General features: G+C 43.0%; 2 protein-coding genes across 2 annotated transcripts; one reads left to right on the top strand and one right to left on the bottom strand.

Annotated features, from left to right (window-relative positions):
• Positions 1–1,007: 1,007 nt before the first annotated feature.
• On the bottom strand, positions 1,008–6,986 carry LOC310793888 (pannexin-1-like; the record flags this gene model as incomplete). The annotated part of the gene is made up of 5 exons (XM_083655778.1): positions 1,008–1,154; positions 2,345–2,849; positions 3,384–3,583; positions 4,550–4,671; positions 6,803–6,986. The coding sequence occupies 5 exons, from the start codon at positions 6,984–6,986 to the stop codon at positions 1,008–1,010; spliced, it is 1,158 nt and encodes a 385-aa protein (XP_083511904.1).
• Positions 6,987–8,472: 1,486 nt separating this feature from the next.
• LOC310794194 (nuclear distribution protein nudE homolog 1-A-like) lies at positions 8,473–14,588 on the top strand. Its single transcript, XM_083656138.1, has 8 exons — positions 8,473–8,598; positions 8,822–8,975; positions 9,545–9,693; positions 9,882–10,018; positions 10,343–10,483; positions 12,856–12,941; positions 13,087–13,241; positions 13,880–14,588. Exons 1-8 carry the CDS (start codon positions 8,513–8,515, stop codon positions 13,971–13,973), a joined length of 1,002 nt encoding a protein of 333 aa, XP_083512264.1. The 5' UTR covers positions 8,473–8,512; the 3' UTR covers positions 13,974–14,588.
• Positions 14,589–15,255: the final 667 nt, after the last annotated feature.

The raw sequence follows: 15,255 nt of genomic DNA, 5'->3' as shown, positions 1-15,255 counted from the left end.
TGAGGGAATGAATAAACAGGTAAACAAACAAATAAATAACAGACTAATTTATTTGGTTTTCATATTAGTGGTTAAAATAAAAAAGAGGAAATTATTGCATCTAATAAAAATGTACATGCAGCACAGAACAATTGCAGCATCATTGTAGGGACATAAAACCCTCCAGGAATTTCTAGGGTTTCCAACACTCCCAACTTTTGCAGAAATTGCCATTAAGGATGGAGAAAAGCCAACTGTTAACAACACATTTACACACAAATAAACACATGCTTTACAGGTGAACTGCTACTGTAGACAAAGCTACACAATATGTTCTTAAAATATAAGAAATTCTTTCCCTTAATGTTTATTTTGCTTCCTTAGCATGGGCGAGCTTTTATCTGTCACTACACCCTCATCATCATACCTCTACGACTGTCAATACATCTGTGTCCAATCTTCAGAAACTTCTCCAGAGCATCCGTGGGTGAAGATTGACACCAACAAACATTTTTCTATCATAAAGAGGCTAAGGATATATAGGCATGGGCAGCTGTGTAGCAAATTAATGTACACAGCTTTGAGCCCTAGGAAAATGGCTTACATTGTAAATTATGACTGGAAGGCATTTCAGTGATCCTAGGAACAATAACAAATACCATAGAGAAAAAGAGTAAGAGGACTTTCCTTTCAGAAAAAATATCCAAACTATTGGTCAGCAGCAGATCACCGTGAATTCTAAGAGAGTTTCTTTTCCTTGGAGTCGCACTGTATTAATACTATATACTACATATAAAATAAAATAAAATCATACAACAGCATGGCTTGTCCTCATCTTCAAGTCAGTCATTCAGTAACAAAGTAGAGATCGGAGGAAAAATAAAATATTTTTTGAAGGTTAAATCCTCCACAACGTTAGTAAATTACAGCAAGAGGTTGGCATGCATACTGTTGCCAATTTCACTAGGACAATGTGTCCTCCTCTGTGAGCCTGAATCCTCTTCCTCCCCTCTTGGCTCTCAGAGATATTACTTGTGTGGTTTATTACTTTCTTGGCTGTCCTTGTCTGGGCGAGGCTTCTTACTGTCCACCACATCCGTCTTCACCTGACCCAGGGTCTGCAGCAGGCACATGGTGTCAAATCCCTCGCCGGCCTCTTGCAACAACTCAAGCACCTAAAATAGACACAGTGTCAATGGGACATGATGCTCTTTCTTCTTTTTCTGAGCAAAAACACTGCTATTATTATACACTCACCGCCAGCCACTTTGTTATTATTACACCTGTCTAGTACCGGCTGGTCATCTGTTGCTATAGCCCATTTAGCATAAGGTCCAACAAAGTGTCTTGTGAGATGGCCTTCTACACACCACTGTATGTTGTAAAGAGCACATATCTGAGCAATTGTGGCCTTTCTGTTAGCTTGAACATTCTCTGCATTCTCTGTAAAGTCTAGAGTCTAGAGACTGTCGTCTGTGAAAATCCCAGGACGGCAGCTGTTTATATTTACATATCTTTATTATCATCAATTATGCATTCATCAGATTATTCAAATATACACAGTAGTGTCCTCTAGAGAGAGAGTGGCATCAGCGGAGGACCAAAATGCGTGACTCATTAGCCAATGAACAGCCAGGAAAGGGTCTCGCGCTACTTTTGAATGCTAAAATAAAGCTGATAATGTACAATTTGATTCAAGAAAAAAAAAACTTTCAAAGTACAACACAAACTGTCCATTTTGCTGCAACTCGACAGTGCTGCTTAATCCAGGACCTTACTTCCTGGAACTCTTGAGAGTAAAAAACTGGTCCATTGGAGTGAATGGAGATGTCGCGACTCTTCTATATACACGGCTCTGATACACAGTTCCCGCCCTCTCAGAAACTCACCTCCCTTAACACGGCCTTTTCAAAAATGTACACACACACACACACACACACACACACACACACACACACACACACACACACACACACACACACACACACACACACACACACACACACACACACACACACACACAGCACAGCACAGCTTTAGATAAGATGATGATGGTGAGATATCAGAAATACTGTAGTAATAGGGTAGCTGTTTCTGAGACGCTGAACTGCCACGTCTGGCATCTATAATTAGACCACGGTCAAAGTTGCTTAGAATAAGATCACGCATCTTGCCCATTCTTATGTTAACTTCTGAACTAAGCCACTTCACCATGTCTGCATGCTTTATATATTGAGTTGCAGCCATATGATTCGCTGTTTGGAAGAGGATGCTATTTATGTTAATCAGCAGGTGTAACAAAGTGGCCGGTGAGTATAATTTACATTGCAAACATGGCTGACACATTCCATGAGCTGTGACCCACCTGCAGACACTTGAACGATTTGAGTTCGCTCAGGTTCTCCTCCAGGAACAGCAGGTAGATACTTAGGTCGTTGTAGAAGGGCGTGACCACACCCAAATCACCGAAGCCCGGCAGCATCTCATAAGGCCGGAGGAAGCCTGAACTCTGGCGCGCCGGTCCTATGGTGGCGTACAGCACCAGGGGAACCAGCAGCACGTACACCACCAGGTTGATGTAGCTGAGCAGTCTGAAGATACCCACCGCCACCAGCTTACACTGTACGGCGGAGGGCACCGCGCTGTCATTCTTCAGCAGCCCCGTCCGCAGGTCACAGGGGAACTCGTCAGTGAGGGAGGCCAGGCCGATGTAGTAGCCCAGGTAGAGGCAGGCCAGCAGCAGGGTGAGCAGAGTGAGGCCCCGACAGGTCAGGTACTTCACCACCAGGCAGCGGGAGAAGCGCTTGGTCTTCAGGTATTGCTCTACCAGAGGATACTTAAAGCAGCCCTCAGTCAGGTCCAGCGCACTGCTGCAGAACAGCACACAGGATAGTGATACAGTACATTAATGTGCTTGCATGCCTATCCAATCCCCCAATGGCACCCAAAGGATGACATGGAAGAGACATATTTAGGAAACAGGCAGTAGTTTGAAATTGAAATAGCACGGTGGAAAATAAGGATCTGGAGGTCTGTGTGGTGGATGGCGTGCATATATACTTGCCTTTAAAGTTGAATCATTTTTCATCTTAGCTAATTTAGCTTATTTAACAATGACCAAAACTTTACCCTAACCTTACCAACATTTCTTCAGGTGCCTAACCTTAACCGTAAGCTTAACCAAAGCTGTTCTACCTGCCTAAAGGCAAACTGTTCGCTAGCCTTTGTTTTCACATGACAAACACTTGAGAAATGGTGTGTCCAATTCATGCTACTGTCACAATCCTTTCGTGGCGCAAAAATGAAATCTTCCCCACTATGTGTGATTTCTGTTTCAGAATTTGTTTGAATTCTGTCAGACTGTGTTTGCTCAATGGTCTGTTAGGTGACAATATGGTGCTTACCGCTGGTTCTCCTCACATGCATCCTTGCTATCTAAGGCTGCCAGGTTCTTGGCCAGTCTGATGCCACGATTATAGAAGCGGTCCAGCTCCTCCATGATGAAGTTGAGGTCGGAGGACAGGTGCGGAGCTGCTGTGAAACGCCAGAACAGGGCGGGGATGTACATGAGGATGGCCAGTAAGAGCAGAATGTATGGGAAGAACTGAGGAAATCAAAGGCGGGAAGAGAAAAGATTAAGAGAAGAAAAATGTCAGTCATTTTGTAGACATGTGTTCAATTAACCCCTGTGTGCCCTCAGGTATATCTTTGCTATATCTTGAGATAAAATACACTTCTTAGCATTTTTCATATAACCATGAGATACTGTAAGTGTGTAGTTATTTTCAAGCCTCTCTGGTGGGATGGACTGAAGCCCCTGGAAATGTTGGTACAGTATAATGGTATTAAGCAAAAAAGGAACACAAATGTCCCTTCAAATTTGTTAATGGGGTCCTCTGGGACAGACAGACAGACGGACGTGCTGAAACGTCCGTCTGTCTGTCCCAGAGGCCCATTAAAAATGAGAAAGGACATTTAGAGTGCTGGCCTGTTCCTTTTTTGCTTACATTTATTTTGCACCTAAGTTGAACATTTGGATTGAATGTGCTCGCCAGTAGTGAGTTTGGACAGTATGGTATTAGTCATAATTTGTATTCAGTGATTCTTAGCAATTTTTCTAACCTGCAAATTAATGAAAGACCAGAAAATTAAGAGCCTCCTGGACATGCGAAGCACAAAAGATTATCGTTGTGCCAATGTGATCATGTGTCTGTAATGGCAGCCTGCAATTTATCATTGAATCAAACAGGGAACCCCCCCCCCCCCCCCCCCCCGCCCCTCCCAGTTGAGATTGAATTTATTTGGCCTGGCCATGCTCTATTAATTCTCTTCAGGATTCCAACAGCTCTAGCCCCCACCCCCCGCCACCACCCCTAACACACACAAGCCGCTTACACACACACACACACACACACACACACACACACACACACACACACACACACACACACACACACACACACACACACACACACACACACACACACACACACACACACACACACACACACACACACACACACACACACACACACACACACACACACACACAGCACTAGTGATCCTGTACCTTGTGTAGCCATAGTGGAGAGCTCTCCGCTTGTTGCTGCACTGCTGCCCAACAGAAGGAGTCTACATAAGCTGCCTGTCGCCAGGAGAAGTTGGTGGGAGCAAAACAGCTGATCTGGGTACCTGGAGAGGAAGTTGAAGACATCACATAGAGCTGGGAGGCTTCAGAGAATAGAAACAATCCAGTAAAAACTGCAACAAGTGCCAGCTTTCCCTCTGTCCCTCCTCATGACCTAATTTGTTGGTGGGCTGTTTTCAGCACACATTGTGTCAATAATAATACCCTCCTCTACTCTATTGTGTTGGCTATTCAGTGGAAATAGCAATCTGTGGCATGTATAATTCATAGATCATCCAATGAATCAAATGGTGGACTCCATAATAGTATTGAGGCAACAGGCAAGTTGGCAATGCCATGGAAAAATTATCCTCCTACAGATTTTTTTCTATATTGACATGATCATTTTTCTGTATTTTCCCATTCAAGATGTCGACTGTCATTGTGGACACAGAAGTGTGAAAAGGGTTTATTCATATGCAGAACAAATGTCAAAAAGTCTAGATCTGCTTGCAGGTCAAGTATTACTGCAGTCAATCAAGTTTGGTTGTGCACGCAAAAGTGAAAATGTACCACCAACATGTTTAACTCGATTGATTTGATTAGAGTTATATTTACATCACATATGGAACATATTTTTATCCAAGCATGTTTCTTGTCTAAAATATCATTGTTGTTGTTGTTGTTGTTTACTTTACTGATAAACTGCGTTAAAACAAAAGGTCTGTTTCCCTCTCAATTCAGCAGATAGGCTACTGTCTTTACAGTCTTGCCCCCCTGGAGAGCACTGGGATATTTAAATATTTGCTTTTTAAGGAGTCAGCGAAGACACAGACATCTGACAAGGGCTCCTCCAACATTAATATCAGAATTTGTTTAACTTTGATATTGTTTAATTCATAAGTTTATATGGGCTGTTTTTCAGAGTGGGAATGAGGTCACAGGAATGCTCAACTATTATTATGGTCAATTGTTAATTCTTAATTCATTACTTCTTGCTGCTGCACTTACATTAAGTCTAAACTCTCTTACCTCATACCCTGAATGTAAAAAGTATAGGAACATCTTCCTGGTATGGAGTTATAGCTTGTTTGCACAATCCACATCTCAGTTGTCTCCAAGGTTAAAAATCCTTCTCTAACTTGTTTGCATATCTGTATCCCCTCCTTTGTGAGTGGTTTCACCCAATCAATGTAGGCTACTGTATGAAAGAGTAGGTGTCCCTAGTAATATAGCCTACAGCAAGAGAGCAATTTTCTCAAGGTTTGCATTACTATAATGCAGACATCCTGTGAGGGTGTGGCCATGTGGGGGCGCTGGCAGGGCCTACCAGGCAGATAATGACAACAGACTATTAGCCTGGGTAAACCCAGCCTCCACGTGACCTGTATGTGCTATCAGTCACGAAGAAACCTACGCTACAGACATAGCCTGTGATGTCATGTTGAAGGCTGGGTTTACCCAGGCTAACAGACTATATGGGCTAAGAGGATTAGCCTACATGGATTTGGTGCATTGATGATGGAGCAGGAGCTGTATTTTCTGTTTACAGTGACAAAGTATCTTCATAACACAATAAAAAGGAGAGAGGCAAAGAACTTAAGCAAATAATAAAACTATAAAACCAACATGTACAGGTTGTATCTCCCCTCTTTTTTAGGTGGGCCACCCTCCTCCAGCAGCACATCCAACTCTATAGGCTACCTACCTACAGTATAATCCACCTATTAGTCTCTCTTATAGGCCTATAGGATTTCTATGTCACAGTTCTCCTCAGCACCAGCAGTTCGCCTATGGCGGTTAATTATCCTACAGCAGTGAAACAGAAGGGTGGAGTCTCAACTCAACTAACAAACCACTCTAGACTCAACTGTATCCCACCCACCCACCTATCTCTGGCAATATAGAGTGTAATCCACCTACAGCACTTAGTGCTGTCAGTGCCATCCAACTTCCACATACATGGCTACATCGGCGTGTACTTTTAATAATTGAATCAAATCAGAATATGAGGAGATGTGAGGAGGGCAGGAGGCAAAGAAAAGAGCGCTAGGTCAAACCCAAAGGCTTCGTCAGGTTCACCGTTTAGTCGCCACAATTGGTTATTTTTATTCATTGCATGATTAGCCTACATAATTGCTCGTCAACAGGTAGGCTATACATGTTACATTTTAAGATGCTTAAAATTCAACTCACCAACTGACACCTCTTGGGCAAACGCGAGGGAGATGAGAAACAAAGGGAGACCAACTGCTATAATTGTGACTATTTTGTCTACGGCCAGCTCCAGGCGCACTCCTTTGTACTTGGACTCTGTCGTCGGATCCTTCAATAAAAAGTCGGAAAAAACGTATTCGGTGGCTACGTGGGCAATCGCCATGGTAAACGGGAACAAAACAACGGTAGGCTATTGTCTAATTAGGAATAGACAATCACAGATGCTATCCGATGCCAAAGCAAACTGCGTCTGACGTTTACGTAATGGGAGAATTCCCACGGTGGAGAAATGTCTAATTGAGTTATTATGTAGGCTAAACGACCGTGCGTTATTGTTTTCCAGCCAGCCGCCTGACTGTGACTGATAACTGAACCTCTTGTCCCGTACACAGACACCCAGACATAGGACAGCAAGCAACATTGGAGGCGAGTAGACCCCTGCAAGCCGATAGAGGGCGCTGTCCGGCCTGTATCTGCACCACTGCACCTGCCAAACATCAATTACCGCACCCATAGTGGAGCGAGAGAGAGAGAGAGATAGATGGATTAGATAGATATATATATATAGAGAGAGAGAGAGAGAGAGAGAGAGAGAGAGAGAGAGAGAGAGAGAGAGAGAGAGAGAGAGAGAGAGAGAGAGAGAGAGAGAGAGAGAGAGAGAGAACGAGAACCAGTGTTAAATATAGCCAAGGTCGGGTAACCAACGAGTATGAACTTGTTGGGGGGGATATGAACTTTGTTATCATTAGGTTAGGTGAATAACAACTAAAAAAAATAGAAGAAAGAAAGAAGAAGGAAAGAAACAAAGAAACAAAGAAACAAAGAAAGAAAGAAACAAAGAAAGAAAGAAAGAAAGATGATTTATTACACCGTATTACAAGTACTGCACTTTTAAACCTCGGCTGGAACCTATGGCTGGAACGCTTCTCTTGCTCAGAGACGCCGTTTTCAAAGCATTTTTTTTACGTTCCCGCCCGGCGTCATCCGCCGGATGACGTGGTGTGTTTCCGCCGGATGACGTGGGAACACAGGCGTAAAGGGGCGTGGACTTTGGTGTATTCAACGACATAATTGGATAATCCATGCGCGTCAACATCTCTATTCACCAATGACGTTCGGGAATTGAAGCTCAAATTTTGTTATGCGGCGACTGACCTAGCGTTAGCTAACCTAACAGTTCGTGTGTAAATTAGAAAACAGGAGAAGGTTTCAAATTATCACTCTAACCTCTCGAGATTTGAAGGAAGCAATTTGCATGCAGGTGAGTTTAGTTTCTGCTTTTTCATGTCGTTTGGAAACCCTAATTCGTAACGTTAGCTAGCTTGCCAAGGTTATTATGAACAAGCGTTAGCTTAGCATGTTACATTGTTGTTAGCTTTAGCTAAAGTAGAGCCAGTTCAACTAGCGTTAGCTTTACGCTACTTTACTTGGATTAACCAGCATTATAAACACATTATTGTAGTTAATATTTCTTTCAGCAGTGAAGTGCATAGGTGAGTGGCGTTGAGTTTACTAACGTTAACGTTTGCTAACAGTTGTGTGGTTGGGGTGAGGTGTAGCCCCTTTCGGGAACAGTTCCGAAACGGGCTAGGGCGAGGTGGTAGATGACTGCTCTCATGATAAAATAATGTTTTAATTTCTAACGTTCTAGGTCTCTCACCCCTATCGTCTTGACTCAGAGCAGCAGACATGGTAGAGCCAGGGCCGCACACGTTTGCGTCCGTAGAAGAGGAACTTGGTTTCTGGAAGGAGCAGGCAGAAAGACACCACCAAAGGTAACAACAAAAGCAAGCAGGTGGATTTTATTGGTTTAACCATTGAATATAGCTAGCTTTAGGTCAGTGGTTATAACCCCTTACATAATAGGCCCAGGATTCATTTACTGTATTCCTGCTGTTTATTAAATAGCAAGCTACATAATAATGTCTTATGTTGTATATTTTACAAGGCTTGATTTGTGAGTTATTTTGGTGGAGTTTAACGTGGATTTGCCACTAGGGCTGAGGAGGCCCAGGAGGAGCTGCAGGAGTTCCGGCAGATGAGTCGGGAATATGAGGCAGAGCTGGAAACAGAGCTGAAGCACTGTGAGGCTCGCAACAAAGAGCTGCTGTCAGACAACAACCGACTCCGTGTGGAACTGGAAAGCATCAAGGTAGAGCACCTTGATTGTAAATAGGCCTAGGACTCTGCAGAACTGGACACAGCTCTGGTGCTCCAAATAATGACGATGATAGATTTGTATCCCCCCCACACATACACAGAGCTGTTAGGCAACCCATATTCTGAAAGGAAGAAGGTAGCTCCCTTTAGTTAATTTAATTAACCATCCCACGTTTTGAGCTACGGCTCTTCTTCCGACAGGCAACCCACATTCTCCACCACATCATTTCCAGTACCGCGAGTAGCTCTCTGTCCAGCTATAAAGCAGCTGACTGCTATTTTTGCTCAGTAGTCCACGGGGACATTACTGGAAGGAGTGAATACAGGATTGTGCTAAAAACCCGTAATTGCTCAAGGGCGGTTAGGTACAGGGAGGTACAGACAACACTGAAAAGGATGCTTGTCTTAGTAAATGTCTGCAACACATGCACAGACCCTCTTTATGAATTGACGGGGAAAAATAAAAAGCTGGTAGCTGCATCCGCTAATCTGCCATGACACTGCAAGTCTGGGGTTGTCAATTAATTGAATAACTCTATGCCCTTTGCCTTGTGTCTGCAGGAGAAGTATGAGGTACAGCATTCTGAGGCTTTCAGGCAGATCTCAAGCCTAGAGGGAGATCTGGCTCAGACCACAGCAGAGAGAGACCACCTGCAGAAATACATCAGAGAGCTCGAGCAATCCAATGATGACCTGGAGAGGGCAAAGAGGTCAGTGTCTGAACTGAACACAAATCAATTTTTGTAGCGACAATGCACATTGATGAATATTACTGTAAATGCACCAGTGTTAAACAGATTGCTAATTTCCACCTGCTGTCCCTTGGAACCCCAGTTAGAATTGCCAGTGTGTCACACACACTAAATCACACTAATCCAGCCTCTCAATTTTCTATCAGGGCTACCATCATGTCTCTGGAGGACTTTGAGCAGAGGATGAACCATGTCATTGAGAGGAATGCCTTTCTGGAGGGCGAGCTGGATGAGAAAGAGAACCTGCTTGAGTCTGTTCAGAGGCTCAAGGACGAAGCCAGAGGTACACACATGTGCGCGCATGCACGCACACATACACGCACTGAGACTTCTTAATGACAAAAATTGCTGATTGTGACCATTCTAGACTCCAGAAATCGGTGATTATGCCCGACTGTGAATTCTGATAGCTAGCTTAATTCAACATATCCTGGGTCTATTGATTTGATATATAGTGGCATTCTATATATACTGTAGGTATATTGCCTAACACTGTTATAGAGACGTAAGTAATTTAATCAATAAGTGATATACCGACATATTGCACTGGAATTGGTCAGGTATGCAAAGTGAGTTGCATGGTTGTATTTGTGCTCTCTGTTTGCAGACCTTCGACAGGAGCTGGCTGTACAGCAGAAGGAGAGACGGCCATCCAGCAGCCTGGGCAAAGACACAGATCGTCCAGATCTCCCACGCCCGTCACCTATTGGTTTATTTGCCACACCCCCCCCATCCAGCATCCGCCGAGGTGAATAAAATATTTCCTTGACTAGTGTGACGACAACTATTGTGCAATACCATGCTTTTTGTGTAAAAAAACCCACTATTATATGGCTGCTGGTATTAGATGCACTTACTTGTGACACATTACCACAAACTAATGCAAATAATAGTTGAATCCCAATAATTCAGTGGACCCATCTCAACTTTTGTAAACAATCTGTAGTAGATAGAGAATCAGATTCTTTACAGAGATAGCAAACATTGTATGCTAGCAATGTGAGGGAAGCATTTCAGTTTCCATTTAAACAAGACGTGTGCCTCTCCTACCTCAATTTGTTTCAGGAAAAATGGTCATTCAGGTTCACACATCCTTCCTACCATGTCAGGGTTTCCGCAGATCCTTAAAAGGTCTTAAAAATTCTAAAACCCGATAACCTGAATTTTAGGCCATAACATTTCTTAAATATGATTTTGACAGCATTACGGAGTTAACATTACTTTTATAAAGTTACATTAACTTCAGTCTTGCTTTTAAAACGTGTGTTTTTTTTTGCATGATCTACTGATCATGCTGTAGCAAAACCAACATGGAACCAATAAGTTATTGGTCAGGCTGCACAGTTTGCAATTAGCACACCCGGCTAGTGTGTTGCGATGTGGCGTGTGGGCTAACGTTACTTTAATCTAAAATGGGAAAGTGCAAGTTCAATGCGATCTGGCTCAAGAACAGCGAATTTAGGTGGTTGGTTGAAAATAACAAATTTGAATCCTGCTGCACCTTGTGCAAGAAAACGCTGAAATGACCAAAGTTGGGTATAAAGGCATTAGAGTGGGATGGGGAGTCTGAAAAACATCAAGCTGCCGTAAAGAGCCAGCAGCAAACGCCTGCCATCACCCAATAGGCTACTGTTTCACATCGGGAGAATCAAACTTCAATTTCCCTTTGTACTTTTTTGCCAGTATGTACAGTATGTGAAATAGGTCTTAAATTAAAGTGATAATATGGAAGATTTTCATGTAAATAAATGTCTGTAAAGTCACTATATATCGTCAAGTGAGTTAACAACACAATGGTGATTGAGCCTATGGCCCATTGATGAAAGTCCATGCATCTCTCTGTATTGCAACAATTATGAACTTGTCTGTGGCAACACTTTCCCCGCCCCCCAAACAAAAAAATACAGATATCACAAGAGGCGCACAGTTCTTGATGTGTTTCGCCTCACCCAGCAGAATTGTCCGGCAGGGAAGGGGTAAGCGGAGTAGGAACAAGTTTGACTACCAGTGTTGCCAGATGCAGGTGACGGTTTCCCGTCCACAGACTGCCAGCACGCACACAAGACGGCGCAAGGGAAACGACCCAATCTGGCAACACTGTCAACGTCCTACCAGAGTAATATAGAAGAGAGAGTGGGCCAACGGAAGTCCAAAATGCGTGCCTCACGTAGCCTCACGTAGCGGGGGTATAGCCAGGAAGGGCTCTCATGCTACGTTTTAATGCATAAAATAAAGCTGATAATATTACAAGCGCTGCTTAATCCAAAAACTGGTCCATTGGAGTGAATGAGATGTCGCAACTCTTCTATTATATAGCTCTGCTAACTACCGCAGACCAACTTCTTCTTCTTTTGAGATGTGTGCGCGGTTGGCGTCCAAGCGTTGCCGCCCCCCACTGGCGTACTTGAATGTATTAAGAAGAAGAAGAAAAACCCCTTCACGTCACATGTGCCACTGTGTGGTTCTCATCTGCAATTACTGCTCATGGTCAGAGACAAGAAAACTGAAATCTTCCGTATTATCACTTTAAATTCTTAGAATTAAAGTCTTAAATTTTACTTGTTGAAACCTGCCATGTGAATGATCTAAATCATCCCCATGTTAGACTGAGATAAAATAGCAGTTTCTTTCCTCAACAATTGTTTTTATTGAATCTTCAATAAATATCAGTAAACAAATGTGTGTCCCTCCATACACAATCAGACAGACATTTCACAAGTCACACAAACTTTTAAAATGGCAGGTTATTTTTGGGGCTGCACAACACTGATTGATTGATTGACTTTATTTGGTGAATGTCAACAAAGAAACAGGGAACACAAATACAGATACAGACAATCACCGAGGATAAAAACACAATAAAGCCGTAGCATAAAGCATAGGCTTGTTTCCATTGCAGTCCTCGAACAAACAACATAAAAGGGACAAACACAACACACGAATGGGTATCACCTTCTATACTCAAATTAAGATTTTTAACATTATTACTAGATTGAATAGACTAATGTCTATGAGGCTACAAAACTCATCTAATTAATTATTATGCTATTCTATATGGTTTGTAAATGTTCGTCTTGGTCTTCAAAAATTAATCGGTACATCTGCTTGTAATTGTTTCAGGTGATGGCCTAACAGGAACTCCCCTCACTACGTCGGCTAGAATATCTGCACTCAACATCGTAGGGGAGCTGCTGAGAAAAGTTGGAGTAAGAAATTTAAAAATATACTACAGCACGTATATCACATGCTGTGCAGAACTGTATTGTTGATAAATGTTATTTTAATCACAACTTTGGATTTTGCATAATATGACCTGATGGATGACTAAGTATTTTATTCTATCTCTGCCAGAATCTGGAGTCCAAGTTGGCGTCGTGTCATGACTTTGTGTATGACACATCCACCAACAGGCCAGCGCTTCCAGCTGGTCCTGGTACTCCTTCAGGTTTAGAAGGAGGTCCTGAGGCCCAGGTCAGCAGCATGAGCCCTCCTCCTCAGTACGAGAGGTGAGGACAACAGCAGCCGTATCATCTACATTCTTAGAATATAAGTTCAAGGGCTGTACTGAATGTCATTTTGTCACATTCAAAGCTTCTATTGATGTTTTTGAATGAAGCTTTGAATGTCTGCCATGACGTCATCAACAAAAACATATTTTCTTTATTTCTTCTTTTTGCCCAGAGTGAAATGTTTTATGGTCACTCACGATTCATTAGGTCGCTGGTTGGCTTGGTTCCAGCCTTAAAACCCGTTTATATAAGGATTTTTCCAAATGTCCATGGAGAAAATAATTGGGGAACTCTCTTCCGGGGCAGGAGATGTCACATGCCTGTTCAGCTCTATAAGCCTTCGGTTCTTATCGATCGCCAAATACGATCTTTGGCGCAAATAAGATATATTTGTACGTCTTCTGATGAAATTATAGATCACCAATGGTTATACACGCAGGAAAACTGACTGGAGGGAACCTTTATGTCTAAAATGCATGCTTGATTTGCGAATTTACCCCAGATCGGCAGAGGGGGTGGAGCAACGACCTTGGACAGCAGGGGGAATTGGCCACGTAGAATTGGGGAGAAAATGGGAGGGTGGAGACCGTATTTGTGTTGGCTCACAAGTGCTTGTGCTTCATCTTGTCTTGCAGTTTGGTGAAGCGGCTAGAGTTTGGGCCAGCACCTCCACGAGGGGGATCCCAGGGTGCCCAGTCTCCACAGGGAGGAGTCAAGATCCTGCTATGAGAGAAGCGAGTGAGCCACCCCCCGTCCCCTACATAGCTGCCCCCACCCCCCCTACTAGACTACAGCAGTGGGACTTTGAACTGAGCTGTCTTCCCTTCTCACCACATGCCCTGCTCAACCATTTGAAGGAGAAAGCCACATTCCCTGCTCCACATAATCAGTGCATAGACTCCTGCTGCATCTGACTAGTAACATATCATTTGATGCTATAGTCTACAACTTCATCAACATCAAGGACTTTTCCACCGCACTGCACACTCTCCTTTCTCTCCTAACCTTTACCCTGCGGTGAGTAGTATCCCCCAAAAAATCCCTTCTGTCTCCTAATTTTCCTTCTGTGATGGATCAAGCAGGATAGGGCTGTTGACTTGAGGGTCTATTTCGCACAGAAAACGGATGTAGGCTGATTAGAGCACAATTGTCCATAGGTCATGTTGTAAGTAAGTATCCCAAAAAAAGACGGCTATAATCCATTATAGGCACTGGAACTGGCACTGGTTCTTAGACCAATAACCTGGGGCTGCATAAAAATTCTCTAATGTGCAAATTTTGTGCTTATGACCAAGTTCAAACCAAAGTTGTGGTTCATGAAAAGCTGATCTAAAAAAAAAGAAGAGAAGCTGGTCTGATGTAAGAGTAATGCTTTTGTTGGTTTGTTTGTTTGTTTTTATACTTTTGTGATATCAAAATCTAAACCATTTTTCGGCAATTTGAATGCTAAAAAATGTTTTGTACTTGTTTTGTAAGCATTCTTTCTGGCATGTTTTCTGGCAAGGCTAAAAATCGATACAAGTATACTTCTATTTATCATGCAAAGACTGCAAGTTGAAGCAAAGAATTCAGTTAGCACTTAGCAGGCATTGAGCAAGAAAAAGGATGTCATTTTTTAACACATCTGTGTGCCATCTTTGGGACAACGGTCATTTGTTACTTTTCACTTACGGTAATTAGCCTTTTTCACTTCCCACCCAATTCACCCATGTCCCAGGTGAGTGCTTTTACCTCTACACTACCCGGATGTGTTAAAGTGACATATTGTTTGTACTGCAGGCCAAGGGACAGAAAACCATGTGCCATGGAGGGCAGAGCGTCTGCAAGGTTTTCATTCCAACCAAAGTGTAACTACACCATCTGCAGGGCTTAAAGACCTCCGGCCAGGTGCTGGAGGTCACCAAGGGGCACGGATTGGAAAACCGCGCACGGCTCCAAGCACCCAGAATACATAAACCCTGCACATGGATTAGTAAACCATGCCCTCAAATTAGTAATCATTGCGCACAGA

Source organism: Poromitra crassiceps, assembly GCF_964638095.1.
Source record: "Poromitra crassiceps genome assembly, chromosome: 19".
Lineage (NCBI taxonomy): Eukaryota > Metazoa > Chordata > Actinopteri > Beryciformes > Melamphaidae > Poromitra > Poromitra crassiceps.
The sequence above is the reverse complement of the archived record's forward strand: the minus strand, read 5'-3'. Positions and strand labels throughout refer to the sequence as shown.